Source organism: Urocampus carinirostris, chromosome 12 (genome assembly GCF_059441175.1).
Source record: "Urocampus carinirostris isolate Australia breed hairy pipefish chromosome 12, RoL_Ucar_1.0, whole genome shotgun sequence".
Classification (NCBI taxonomy): Eukaryota; Metazoa; Chordata; class Actinopteri; order Syngnathiformes; family Syngnathidae; genus Urocampus; species Urocampus carinirostris.
This window is the reverse complement of record NC_142360.1, coordinates 21108902-21124104: the sequence shown is the minus strand read 5'-3', so window position 1 is coordinate 21124104 and position 15203 is coordinate 21108902. Positions and strand designations below refer to the sequence as shown.

At 39.9% G+C, this 15203-nt stretch overlaps 1 protein-coding gene across 3 annotated transcripts in view; it reads left to right on the top strand.

Annotated features, from left to right (window-relative positions):
- acap2b (ArfGAP with coiled-coil, ankyrin repeat and PH domains 2b) overlaps window positions 1-10380 on the top strand; it is a 46313-nt gene extending 35933 nt beyond the window's left edge. For all 3 annotated transcript variants that reach the window (XM_088348858.1, XM_088348857.1, XM_088348859.1), the window contains 4 exons: window positions 86-195; window positions 269-379; window positions 3061-3122; window positions 8518-10380. In XM_088348858.1, the coding sequence (XP_088204984.1) occupies window positions 86-195; window positions 269-379; window positions 3061-3122; window positions 8518-8621 (387 nt within the window). In that variant the 3' untranslated portion in view covers window positions 8622-10380. The remainder of the gene's footprint in view (window positions 1-85; window positions 196-268; window positions 380-3060; window positions 3123-8517) is intronic.
- The last annotated feature ends 4823 nt before the right edge of the window (window positions 10381-15203 follow it).

The window sequence follows — 15203 nt, the reverse complement described above, 5'->3', positions numbered from 1 at the left end:
ACTTTACTGACTGACTGTTAAAATATTTCTTATTCTCTGGCTAAACAATCCCATAATAAACTATTGTACCCATGTTTTATTCCAGGGGTCATTGGTGACCTGCGAGTTTTTGCTCCAAAATGGGGCCAATGTGAATCAGCAGGATGCTCAAGGTCGAGGACCTCTTCACCATGCCACAATGTTGGGGCGCACAGGGTTGGTTATAAGCGCTACTTGCCTCCCAAACTATACTTGGGCACAACATAGATTTCTTTGTTGTTCTTTTCAGGCAAGTGTGTTTATTTTTGAAAAGAGGAGCCAATCAAAATGCTGCTGACATCGAGGAGAAAACACCACTGGCCATCGCGGTAGAAGCAGCCAATGCAGACATTGTTACTTTGTGAGTGTCATTTAGTTTTGTCCTGTCATCACATCTTAATCTTTTGTTTATCAACTCTCGCCAAGCTCTCTCCAAATTTGCTTCGTGCTGACGGTCAGCACACATCGTTGCTGAGTAGTCCATCATCGTAATGCACTGTGCGCTGGTCATTGTCACTTAATCAACTCTGATGGTGGGAAATGATATCTCGAGGTTTTAAATAGCTGGGCGGGTATTGCATGAAAATAATAAAATGAAAGAATAAAATCCAGGCTAACTGAATAAGTGCAGCTTGATCTAGTCTGGCCAGTACATTTTGGCCTAATCGGTTGCGGGAGTGTTTGGCGCCTGTGCGGCACAGTTCTGGGGTCATGAGAACCTCCTGTGTGGAGTTTGCATGTTCTCCCTGTGCTTGCGTGGGTTTCCCCCCTGGCACTGCAGTTTCCTTCCTTATTCCAAAAACATGCATGTTAAGTTAATTGGCTGGTCCGAATTGTCCCTAAGTGTAAATGAGCGAGTGAGTTGTCTGTCTCTGTTTGCCCTGCGACTGGCTGGCAACCAGTTCAGGGTGTCCCCTTCCCACTGCCCGAAGATAGCTGGGATGGGCTCCAGCACCCCCGCGAGCCTACTGAGGATAAGTGCTGCAAAGAACGAATGGATCGATGGACGGTTGTATTTTTGCTGAGCCAGGATCAAAATGAGTGGAAAATAGTGGAAAATTGTCTTTTACGGCTGTTCAACCACAGCTCTTTATCGAGGTTCGTGAAGGCGGGAAAAAAGTTACGGTATGCCTGTGATCGATTCCTGGCTAACGCAAGGAGGAACATTTTTTGCCTTTGTATAAACGCTGCACGAATAACCGAAATCCAATTGAACGTCGTGCGATCGTGTAACTGCAAAACATTGAGTTTTTTCCAACGAGTCATAGTTTCAGTTTGTTATTTGAGTGATTGAGTGTTTGGCCAACAATAATTCTCACATTTCAAGGTTTAACAGCGCCGGCCAATCAGAAGCAAGTTTTAATGGCACCAGCCAACAACGGCAGGGCAAAGTTTGCAAGACTTGTGTGCATGACTTTGATAGGCTGATGAAGGCGCTCTGTCAAGCAGCGGGGCATACAACTGGCCACCAGAACAAACGCGACAGCCCGTAGCTTTCGTGACGATCAATTAAATCGGACTCTGAGAGAAGTCAGAAGAGCACTAAGAAAAGCTGATCACCTGGAACTGATAAAGGCGGTGTTAGAAGGGAATGCTAACAGCTAGGCTAACAACTCTTAAGCCACCACCACCACTGAATGTGGCGAGTCGTCAAAGCCGGATCCAATACCGATCAAACGGACGACTTGGAGCTTCTACTCGTGGAAAACCGCTACATTTGTGACTCTTAAAGACGTTGCAGAAGTTGCGGGGACCCGACTCTAGCGTCTAGCTTGCCAGCCGCTCTCTTAATCGTTTCTTAGACTAAAAGGAATAACCCTCCAATTTCGTTGTCCTTTCGTCAAATGACAATAAAGACCATTTATTCAACTTCATTTCTGTTTTTATTTGGACATCTATAGTTGATATTTTGTAACAGTCGTATACTCGCAGCCTATGAGTACGTCATCTCAAGTTATGTTTGCATGTCACTGTGTTTATGTTCTTCTCCCGAAAAAATAAAACTAGCACAAAAATCGCATCAAATTTACAGCCCTACTTTGTGTCCTAACATTCTTTTTTATTAAATATTAATTCTTGAGTCTCATTTTATTGTAAACACTATGTTGTTATCAATGACAAAGACAAACACAATTATCCCTCTTAAACGAGGGGACAGATTAATGGGAGTTGCACCTATATAATACTACATTACCCTCGTCAAAGATTTCATTAATACCACTTTTGAAGATTTTTGCGTCACTTTTTAGAATCTAAAAAGCATCCGATTTGCATAGCAATTAAACACATGACCTGACATAAATACATTTACTCCATGAATGACTATATCAGTTGTCTTGACTATAAAATGACAGTTGCATTTACACAGTCTGCAGAGTTGAATGAAATATAACAATATAGGCTATATGTAACCTTTTAATGCAGAATGATTAAAATGCAGAAACATAACAAGAAAGTAAATGCTACAAAACCTATTATTTTTTTACGTGATTGGGAGTAGAAGTGCCAGATGTATCGGTAAGGATAATCTTAGCCTGGTTGTGAGCCTGATCTGGAGCAGTCTAGTTGTAGGGAATAAATCAACATAGTAACTGAACTAAGCAAAACTTAACCTGTGTTCATGCAACCGACTTGAAGCTAAATTCAGCCAAGATAACAAGCATATAATTTTGGAACCTATTAGCTTGGTTGTGCAGTCCCCCCCAGGTGATCAGATCTGATGATATACTCTCAACCTGGGCAGCATGGATACCTAGTTGTTAGTACACCTAGTTCGAATCTTAGAGTTTCAAATCCTGGATTTTGCCTTCCTGTGGAGATTGTGCATGTTTTCCTAGGCACTCTGGCTTTTTTACGCATTAGAAAAACATTCACACTGTGTGAATTTAGGAGAATTTACCACTAGATGTCACTGTATGATCATAGTCGTCACATTGGTTTTTCCATAGATGCCAAATATGTGGACTGTGTGAATAAGAATTATTCATCACTGATACAAATCATTTGTAATATATTTTGCTTTTTTCTGTTCTTGTGCCCCAGGCTGCGACTGGCCAAGATGAATGAGGAGATGCGTGAAGCGGAGGGGCCCTACAGCCAGTCAGGTCAATATAACGCCAACAGCCCCACTGAGATGCAGTACAGAAAGTGTATGCAGGAGTTTATCAGTCTGCAGCTGGGTGACACCTAATCCAAAATACAGTAGTGTCACAAAAATATGCATAGTCAGAGGGGAAAAACACTGCCCTGCTTGTACAGGAGGCACGTTATTAATTTCAAGGTATGCTTAGGTCTCTGTTTATTTTAGCTGCTTCTTACCAAAAGGAAGCATTTTTCTTAAGACTTCCAGTTTAATGGAAAATTATTAGAGCCCAACTCTGTTAGCTACCAGCAGCACCCTGGAAGGCTTCAGTGTCGGGTGTGTTGTTCATGTGACTCTGCATCTTGTGGTAGTGTTCTCTTATTATTGTACTGAAATATGAACTGATAGTTCACTAAAAAGCAGCTCTTGGATATTTGATAGTATCCTCTCTTTAAATATAAAAATGCACTTTCTGTTAGGCATTAGTTCAATATATGAAACTACAGCAGTCTTTAGTTTGGCCAAAGCTTGACCACAGTATTAGTAAAGGCTAACTTGCCTAGAAATTACGTTTATCTTCATTTTAAAGGACATTTTAATTTATGATGTAGTTTTGTTAGGCTTTATCCTAGGTGGTATTTATTTATTTATTAAGTGTGAATTCAATTGAATTCCTCTTAGTGTATTTTGCAACCAGTGAACTCTGTTGAACAACTTTTCAATGCCACTCTGTTTTTCAATGCCTGGACAAGAAGTATCTTTCTGTTATAATGTTGATATGCAAAAGTCTGCTTTGTTGTTTTTTTCTCAGGTAATTATGTCATGTACACCCTTAAAATGGGCAATAACTATGCTAGAGATTGAAGAATAAGATGAGGATTTAATTGATAATTAACAGGATGATGTGATGGTGCAAATAGTCCAGAGGATTTTTGAGTGGGTTCCTGATGTTTCAGCAAAGAAATGCCAAATTGTAAGCAATGATTGTTGTAGATGGGAATGTTTTTGTATTTGTTCTGCAAACGAGCACAGATAAATAGCTTTTAATGGCGAAAAGATGGTAATGTGAAAAAGGGGGGGAGGTTGTTGAGTTGTGGAGTGTTTCAGTGAACTCTAAAAGCATAGCACATTTTCATCTGGTGTTGCTAATCCACACAACCCCAAATATTTGGACAGCGCACTAGCACTTTGATTAAAGGGGCAGTGTGTAGGATAATGTCATGGCCCTCGATCACTCACATGGGGCTACCCTTTCTCTAAATCCTTTTTAGCTAGCACCATAAATGTGTGAATTCTCACCAGCTTGAACCAGGGGATTTCTGTTAAGAACAGTTTGAAGTACTTGTTTCATTTTTTTCCCCACAAAATTCCACACACTTGACCTGTTCGAGAAATAATATGTTGTCTGTACTGTCGTTTTTCCTCTCCATATTGGTTCTTCCCGTACCATGTTTGGTAGTTAGTACGGAAACTCCTACTTGTGATTAGCCGACTAAAGGCGGTCTCACTTCTAGTATTGTGATTTGGTTGTTTGGCCAGGATTTGATTTTGTTCTATTTTTTTTTTCCCCAATACAAAACTTCCACTCCTAGTGGACTACACTCGGTACATCACATGAAAACTAAAATGTAAAAATCACACCCAAATCAATTCCAGGTTCGTATGGGTGCTTTAAATCTTTGAAAATGCTTCAATATTAATGTTGTGTTTTCTAGGATCAAAAGTGCTTTAATTTGGGTGTTTATAAATGCTTGAAATACTTGCTGTGTTTCTCAATAGGTTTTTACATATGATGCAGACACTGCTCTCTGGAGGCTTTGCTTTGCCATTGCATTTATTCTTTCATGATTAGATAGATAGATAGATAGATAGATAGATAGATACTTTGTTCATCCCCGAAGGGAAATTCACATTTCCAGCAGCATCCCTGAGCTGAGAACAATCGAGAACAATCGAAAATAACACGGGAGCTGCTGGAGTGGCTGCCATTCGTGACGGCGCCGGAAGAAAAGATTCAATTTGAATCATGTACAAACAAACAAACAATTGAATCATGTACAAACAAACAAACAAACAAAATATTCATGTTTCAAGATTAACTGCACCTGGCATTAGTTTCTATGGCATTGTCATATGAAGCATCATATAGTAGTGCCCAAGAGAACAGGTGCATGCTACACCTAAACAGGGCATTATGAAATGTGTATTAGTGCAAAGATTACGTATAAATCTAGGAGGCCATGCAAAAAAATTAAGGTAGCATTTCCCAGTGGTAAATTGTAATTGGAAGAACTTATTGCAACTGAAAATGTAATCTACATATTATCGTCATTTTACCCAACACCTATAGGGGGAGATATTTGTCTCAAATACACAAATACCTTTGTGATTTACATGATATGTAAAAATCATAGGTCTTGATAAATGCCCCCACAACCTTAAAAATCGCATATGTACATCGCAGATAAAATTGTTCGATCTGCAAAATACATAATTCACACCGTATTTTTTCTTTTAATGGTACTGGAGAAATTGGAAAATTGGCTTTGAAAGTCTTTTTAAAAAGTGCTTGAATTTGGCCATAAAAAAAGTGTATGTACCCTACATACAGAAATTTTCATTGTACCTCACTATACATTCCCATGCTAGCATTGTAAAACAGATTACTACACACTGGCCCTTTAAATAACTAAGAAGCTTCTGCGTTTCCTGGTGTGAGCTGCTGGACAGTCGAATGCCTTTTTTTCAACGCAATCATTTGTAACTCCTGCAAGAATGACTTTGGACCAATGGCAAGACGAGAAAAAATCTTGCAGATGCTGCTTGTAAGCAAACAGCAATCACGATGGAAGGAAACATGAAAGAAGCGATGCCGGCGTCACAGTTCTCACGTTCGCTCTTGGCTTCTGATCACTCGCCCAATCACGGGAAAGATTCTAAACAAGATGCCTCATCACCTCTTTTGTTTCTCAAGCATGCTTGCAATCAACACAACTGAGCCTGTGTGATTACAAATTGTAGCGTTTCTTCTACTTTCACAAATTTTAGATCTGCCGGTTGTTTGTAAATTCCCTCTCTAGAGTTTGTGCCTTTGTGTTTGCTTTTTCTCGCCCCAACTGTATTTGTTGTCTGTACAAGGCTGCACTTTAAATACAATACAGTTGTTACTGTTATAAGCTCACTTTTGTGTGTGAGATTGTGTGCTTGCTTCTTGCTTCTCCTTCTTGTCTCTGCGGGCCTCGTTCTTCTTTCGTATGTGAAGCCACGCCGGCGGCCTGACAGGTACGGCTTACTTTTTCTTCCATTCTGCTTCTTTCCAATGCCATCTGTTTGTTTCCATTCTTTCTGTGTCGACTGGTATAAAGGTATCCAATAACATTTTGTCATGTTGGCACATTCCAGGCTTCAAACTCAAAGCTCAAAAAGACAAAAATATTTTCTAAGAATCAACATGTGTGACACAATCAAAAAGTGGAACCAAATTATTGATACATTTCATATTATCATTACCACAAAAATAGCCAACTGACTCCAAAAGTTCTGAATGATCCCTTGTCTACCTAAATGACTAACAATGACAAACCACGTGTCATTAAGTCTCAATATGAATTCACCTGCTCTGTAATGGGTACAGAGGTCTGTGAAAGAAGGCACTGGAGAACAGAAAGCATTATGAAGTCCAAAGAACATACCAGGCAGGTCCAGGATAAAGGTGTGGAAAGGTTCTAAGCAGGAATGGGATATGAGTAGATTTGGCAACATTTACAAATTTCCCTTAGCACTGTGCGAGCAATAATAACAAAATGGAGAGAGCATAAAACCACTGCAAACCTATCAAGACCTGATCGTCCCTCTAAACTTTTCGCCCAAACAAGGAGAAAACTAATCAGAGAAGCAACCAAGAGGAGTATGATCCCATAAGATAGCTTGCAGGCACGCACAGCTGAAGTTAGAAAATATGTGCACAAGACAACAATCATTCATTGCATAAATCTGCCCTTTATGGAAGAGTGGCAAGTAGAAAGCCCTTTCTGAAAGAATACCCTATAAACGCCTGGTTATGACTTTGCAAGGCACTGTATAAACTGAGCATCACATATGTGGGTGTGATTTAACTTAAAGAATGGCCAGGAAAAAAAAGTGTGAAACTTTACAGTCTATTCTTGTTCTAAGACACAAAGTCTATTCCGTGTGAAAATTTGCCAAGAAACTGAGGATCTACAACGTACTATTAGCTTCAGAGAACAATGTAATGAAATGATCTGCATTTATTAGCGCTTTACAGTGTGCTTCACATTTCCCAATAGCGGCCGTGCAGCCATGTAAGGCGCTAACCTGCTTATTGGGGGCATTAGGGGTTCAGTGTCTTACCCAAGGACACTTCGACATGTAACACGGAGGAGCCGGGAATCAAACCTGCGATCTCTTGATCCCAAGACGAGCGCTCTACCTCCTGAGCCACTGAAGCCCCAACAACACAAACAGGCTCTAAACAGGCTAGAAAGAAGCAAGATGAGATAGATTGAAAAATAGACGCCATACAGGTCCTCAACTATTAACTTAATTAAATATTACTAAACACCAGTGTCAACATGTTTCGCATTTTATTTCACTGCGGGAGGTTAGATGATTTGATAAAATTCACGAAATGATAATAATGTTTAAGCCAGTTTCCATATCAACAAATACTTGCATCCCTCCCGCTGTTAATCATTTCGACCTTCATTTGTGTCATAAATAATGGTTTGAAAACAAGTTGCAAGCAGAGTTCTTTTGTTAAAATGTCACCAAAAGCAGCAAACGAAAAGTTCATGTTTTTTCATTTAGCATGGTGGCAGAGATCCGCCCATCATTACCGCTCACCCAACCAAATCTGCCCTCTCCTACCACTCATCCAATGGAATTGCTCAGTGTGCTGGACCGCCGTGTTTGTGTGTACAGATTGTCCTGTGGGTTTTTAGCATAAAGTGTCTCAACAGTGAACAAGCATTATTAAATAAGTTTCAATTCAAAGGCTTTGTGAGCAACGTACAGTCCAAACAGGGTCTGTTGGGGTAAACCCTGACTGGAAACTGAAGTCAAGACTCTTCCGTTTATCTTCGAGACCGAACAGCTTGAATCATCTGTATTGTATCGGCAATGCACATACCAAACTCGACTTGGAGATCATCAAACTTGGAACGCCCCAGAGAAATTTTGCACTGTCAGCAGTTTACCTTTGAGCCATATGTACTCATGAAAAGAGCCATATCTGGCTTGTGGGTCTTAAGTTCCCAACCCCTGATTTGATAAAGTATGACTTTTGCATGGAAAAACACCAAATTGTCCAGTCGACCCCAAACCTTTGAACAGTAGTGTACACATTTTTGCAGTGGGTAAGCCAACCTTCTTTGTAACAGTCTTTTTGCTTGTTACAGGAGATGAAACCTACCAGGACATCTTCCAGGACTTCACCCACATGGCCTCCAACGACCCGGACAAGCTGAACCGCTACAAGCATTACAGCCCCCAGAGACCCTAACGACCCAAAACTCTTTTGGGTCCGAGCTTTTAGTTCCCAGTCCCCCACCGCAAATGTTTTGACTTGGCGAAGACGCATTTGGTGAAGGACCAACGGTGCGAGATGATCTTCGGTCCAGAAAGTGAAAGGTACGCTGTCGAAAACCACTGAGACACGCCGTTGTGCTTTTAGGACCTCGTTTGGACCTTTTTATGGACATTTTTTTATCAGTTTCATTTGCACAAATCGAGTTGTCTTGCATGACCACTAGTGTTTACCTCAAGGTAAGACGTGCGAGGGTGTACAGTCATGTATTTGGACGTATGTCCACCATATTTGGTGCTGTGGCAGCAATGGAGTATGAAAATCAAACATGAAAATATCTCATGACATGATTGTTTATTGAATTCTCTTGTGATGCAATTTTACGACCCGCTTCAATGCCACTGACGGCCATCAATGTCAAAGAGCCGTTTGACTCGGACTGATTATTTACACATCTACTTTGCTTTTAGTCCTTGTGAAGAAAGTCCACGATTTTCAAAATTTTAAACCTTTTCGTTGTTTTTGTTTGTTGCTGTTGAAAGAAACATTTTTCCTGGACATTTAAAGGGACAGTGTGTGTTGTTTTGCGCCCCCTTGTGCTCATTATCAGATGAAAATGCTGTTTTTTTTAAGTGTTGAGATATATTGAGAAATTAGAATTTATTACACATACAGGTGTTTGAAATCCTTGTTTCAATTTTAATGTTGTTTCCAAGGTTTAAAAAGTGCTTGAATATTCGGTGAAGTGCACCCCCCCCAGGAGGACAACAAAGTCAGTTAGTTCTTTGTTCCTTTGTGTCTTTGTTTCCTTATCCTCACTGTAAATGTGGAACTGGAGTCGTCCAATTTCGTTGTCACAGCATATCCCATGTTGTAACAATGACAATAAAGGCATATTCTATTCTATTCTATTTCTCAGCAGTCTGAAATGATGGACCACCATTTATTAAATGAAGAAATATAAAACAAGGCTGCTTAAAAATGATGCAGACACTGCTTTTAGGTGGCTTCGCCATTGCATTTCTTCCCTCGTAAATGGCAGCTGGCATTGGTTTGTATGGCATTGTCCTAAGTGTCATGGGCCCTTACGGTTCGCTACACATAAACAGGTCATTATGAAATGTGTATTAGGCAAGGATTAATTATAAATTCTGGTCTCTTATTATGGGCCATTCAAAAAATGAAGGTAGCGTTTCCCAGTGGTAAGTTGTATTGGGAGGAACTTCCTGCAACTGAACATGTAAGCTACATAATACTGTAATTTTCGTGTAGGGATAAATTTGTCTCAAAAATATTGTTCAGATCCACAATCATACTCGCAACTTATTTAATATATAAAATTATTCGTCTTGAATAATGCACACGCAAGATTAAAAATTACCTATGTAGATTGCAGGTATAATACATGATTCAAACTGGCTTTTTTTTTTTAATGGTTCCGGAATAATTGCCTTTGAAATTCCTTCAAAAGTGCTTGAATATGGTCATTAAGATAGTGTACACACTCTGACTAAACAGTACAGTATTATCTAGTGGTGAAATAATGCACACTGTCCCTTCAAGTTTACAACTTGTTTGACGAGGAAAAAATGTGTTGTAGTATGGACACAAATACATAATTATTATCATTATTTTTGTGCAAGTCTTTTATCTTTGCTTTGTGTCCTTTTTGTATTCAATGATCTTTCACATCATGTAAAATGAAAAGTTGGGGGAAAATGTACATAAACAATGAAATTAATCACTGGTACTTGGATATTTTTTTTTGTATATTGGTTGTCCCTTTTTGTACACCTAACATCCTACTTCTCGATTTACATCCACCCGCACTTGCAACCACAGCCCGCAGATGCTCCTTGTTTGAATTCAATATTTGGCAACGCAGCCTGGCAACTTATGCAACATTTTTGGCAACAAGCCTGCAAAGCAATCTACCACTGTTTCCAGTAACCCCAGTATATGCCCGCATACAATCCCAATTAAGGACTCTAAAATACAAATAACATGTAGATGTCCCACTTCATCAAAAATAAAATAGAATAAATGTTGGAGTGAAGAACTGATTGACCCCCTCTGGTTATCTCTCGGACACAGCATTAGGTAAAAATTGATTTACGTTACGACGCTTCTGACCGAGCAAGAAGCGATCACAGTCAATTTGTTAGCAAGTTTAGCGTTCTCAACCTGTTCACAATCCAAACAATCGAGTGAATCCATTTACTGTTCTCGCATTTGGCGGCACGTTCTTATAATGGGAGCCTTCTGGATCATTTAAATCTGCGGCCATTCATATTCCATCTTTTTTTCCAGCCTGCCTGAGCTGCTGGGGAAAAAAGGCACTTGACCACATTTCCAGATGGGTCATGCAGATGTTCCCCACCGTGGAAATTTTTACAGCGTTAGTACGGGTTTTTGAAATCCTTGAATATGCTTGAAATTTAATGTTTTCAAGGGTTGAAATGTGCTAGAATATGGGTGACGTGCTTGTACTGACGCTTCCCTACTTACGACCCTTTGACTTAAGAAAAACGGTAGATACGAATATTTTTTTTCGGGATTTTGAAAAATCTCCGGACACCGTTAGATTTTGTATTGTGTGCACCTTTTTGCGAGTAGAGGACATTACTGTAGTGCTTTTTTTCTGCCGCTACCGGCGTGTGGCGCTGTGAGGTCACCCAGCATCCAGCCCGAAGAAGAAATCCGACTTCTACTTCCTAGTTCGTGTGTAAACACACTGCACTGAATCTCCAGCGCGCTAAGAACTTTTTAACTAAATATGTATAAAATGATGACTCACAACACTTGGTAAGCTATCTCTCCTGGGTTTGATCTCTTTAATTTCGGGCAAAACTAACTTAAAATGCGACAGAAACGAAATGAAAATAAATCCAAACAGCTTGCCAACATCATTTTTGCCGTACCATGTATTCCTTTACTCCCCAAGCCTGCACAAAATTGAGTAATTTTATTCATATTCAGTTTTTTTGTCTTTTATTAGCATATTTGGTATTGGAGTAATCCAAAAGTAATTGAAAGTAATCCAGTTAAAGTAACCCTACCCAACCCTGACTATGTGATCTTTGACGATTTGACAAATCCCATGAAATATTAAACCATTCATCAGTCATTTTGTCTTAATTTCATAACAAGATGGGAGCAAAGTTCTTTCGTAAAAATGTCCCAAAAAAACCTGCAAACAAGGACACCAAGGTATGTACCTTCAGTGCAGATGGCACTGGGCGAGGAGGAATACGCACATCCGGTCCTGTGTATAGCTCCGCCCATTCCCATCGCTCACCCGATCGGTGCTTTTGGGCGTTTAAAGTTTGTTGCGTCGCTTTTCATTATACATTGTCTCAACAATGAACATAGATTGCTTAATGGGCTAGCATATGCAGGATTATTTTGCGATTTACAGCCAAAACGGGGTCAGTCGGTGTAACACGGCGACTATAAACTGTAATTAAAATTGTCTCCTATCTAATGGACTGAACCCCACTAAAAATCGGTATAGTCTTGGCATACAACAGTACATTCAATTATTGCACATGCTTTATTTTATTCATGAAACATATGGACTCATAAAAAGAGCCTTAGGTTCCTGACCCCTGAGCTAACCAGTTGAATCCTTGACAAATGAAGCAAAGTCCCTTAGCCAACAGATCAGACCACCAACTGCAATGCGCACGTCTCTAGGCCCCAAGAGCTGCAGCCCTATCCAGAATCCATGCTTGCGGGAAAGAAAATTTTCCACCTTCAGCAAGTATGATGGGAAGCCCGGCCACGCCAAACCCATCCGAGCATACCTTCATACCATCGCGACTTCTCTTAATCCATCAACGAGACATGAATTAGGGATTCCTTTAAAACATTAAGACGACGCTACAAATCAAATCTTGACATATTCTGGCCAATTTCCCATCTTTGTCACGCAGGAAACTCTGGTCTCGGATGTTCTCCCGTATAACAAATGAAGCCGTGCTCGTTCGGCAAACTCGAGCTGGAAACTTGGCGTGATGGAAGCAAATAAGATGAAAATAGAATCGAACCTTGCATAGTTTTTGGTCTGTTGACAGGGTGAATAACTGTTGGAGTGACTAAAAAGAAGAGCACAGGAGAAGACGAGCGGTCAAGTCCGGTCACATTTATTTGTATAGCCCTTAATCACCAAAATGTCTCAAAGGACTGCACAGGATTACAATGACACCCCTGATCTTAAACCAACATGCGGGCAAGGAAAAACTCAAAACCTCAAGTGAGGAAAGAGGAAACCTCGAGAAGGGGCCTCAAATGAGAATGAGAAGAACCTTAAATTATTACTCCTGGGCAGTGATGGGCATGTTAAAGATAAAAATAATTTATAAATAAAAAAAAACACAGGTGACATTTTGGACTGGAGTTTACTTGAAGGGATGGGAATTCCAACTATTTTTAGAGAACCGTTTTTTTCAGCTCAGTTCACTAAAACGAGACAATTCTTTGGGGTCACAAACGGCTCTTCAGGTTGTTTTTGTTGCTTTAATCCTTAAATTATCAATCATTATGCAACATTGTGTATAGGATGTGTTAAAAAAGAGGGTAAAGAAAGACGAATGGGGAAAAAAATGAAGCAAAAAAACAAAAGACAAAAATGAAAGGAATCATCTCTCAATTTTTATAGAAACACAGGGAAATATAATTACAATATTTATAAATCTAAAAATACAAAAATTACATTGAGCTTTTCATGCTCAACAGATTTAAAGCCACAGAATCCCCCCCAAAAAGCATACTGATCGATCACAAGAGGGAAAAATGCATCTTGGAGGGAATAGGCTGTTGATTGGTTAGGAGCAGCAGGCTCCCTTTGCCGGAAAATACATTTAGGTGTGCAGGGACACGCCACCGTTTAGCATTCTGCAGCGAAAGTAATGGTAACGGCGGAAAAAATAGATTACCCCGTTACTGAACATATAACCCCTTTACGTAACGGCCCTATTCATAACAGTCTCTTTCCAAACACTGCTCACAGGCGAGCACTACCTCTCCTATGAGGAAAACAGACAAAACAAACTAAAATATGTTAAATCCGAACCGTCGGTTGCTGATAGTGTAGGGACTAATGCGTTCATTTCTCAGCAACGCGTGGATGAAATTCTGTAACTACTGTTGTTACTTCTTGACGTGTTACTACGGTACTCTGCTAATTTATACAGATAATTATTATAGTGTCTTCTACTTGTAGTAATATACATTCCTGAAGAGTTAGGGCAAGGGTCGGCAACCCAAAATGTTAAAAGAGCCATAATGGACCAAAGAAAACAACGCAATTATATGTGGACTTGCAAAAGAAATTAGGTCTTAGATAAATGTATTTTTATATTCAAACCGAAATAAGATTACCGTATAGAAATGAGTCACTCGTATTCTAAATATATTCAAAGCATTGGAAAACATGCTTGTCTCTTTGCAGAAAACCACAAAATAGATATACCACAATCTATCTGTTTTCAAACATTTATGAAAAAGCTCCAAGGAACCACTAGGGCAGCGCGAGATTGTTGAACCCCGCGTTAGGGAAAATTCCTGTTTATATTTACCTATAAAATATGAGAGTGCAAAAATGGTGGTGCAGTCTCAAGCACAGACAATATATTTCCAATCTCCCTACAGTATATTCTCGCATCCACGTCCAATTTACGATTACGGAACTTTCTTGCATAGAGTGGCGAGTTGGTTCGGGTGTAGGACTGCATTCACCCAACTGTTAAAATAAACCAGTTAACACATTAAATACCAAACATGAAAACCTTTTCCCCCCCCTTCGTTGGTGAATTTTCAGCTAATCAGGCAGCACATAGGGAATGGGGCAAACTTGAGCATAGAATTCAGGGTAAAGGTGAGCTGAATTATGGTCTTTCTATTTGTTAACTATTTTTTGCAAAACACCATGTCTGGCGAAAAAAAAGGTACTGGACTGGTACTCAGAAATGGAGAAAATCTTGGAGTCGTTTGAACAGAGACAAAATGGATATGGAGTGTCTCGGCTAAGTGTTCCTTTGCAAGATCTCAAGATGACACGAGCCAAGAAATATGAAGGGTTCACAGCCTCCACAAATTGGAGCTACACGTCTTATTTTCCTTTTATTATTTGGCTATTTTGAAGCAGTTTAGCGGGTCGGCTTCTATGCGAGTGTATATAGGAAATGATATGATCTGAATTTATATAGCGCTTTTCAAGTCAATGACTTCCCAAAGCGCTTTACAATGTGCTCCAAATTTCCCAATAGCGGCCTTGTATTGCAGCCATGTAAGACGCTAACCTGCTTATTGGGGGTATTAGGGGTTCAGTGTCTTACCCAAGGACACTTCGACATGTAACACAGACGAGCCGGGATTCTAACTGTGATCCCTTGATCGCAAGACGAGCGATCTACCTCCTGAGCTACTGCCGCCCCAATATGGTCATTTTAAATAAGAGAAACCCGCTACCTTGTCAGTTCCTGTAACCTGGAGGTTAAGGCAATTACTTCAATTATAAGTAGTAAGTGTAACCTTTTCTCATTAACACACCCAACA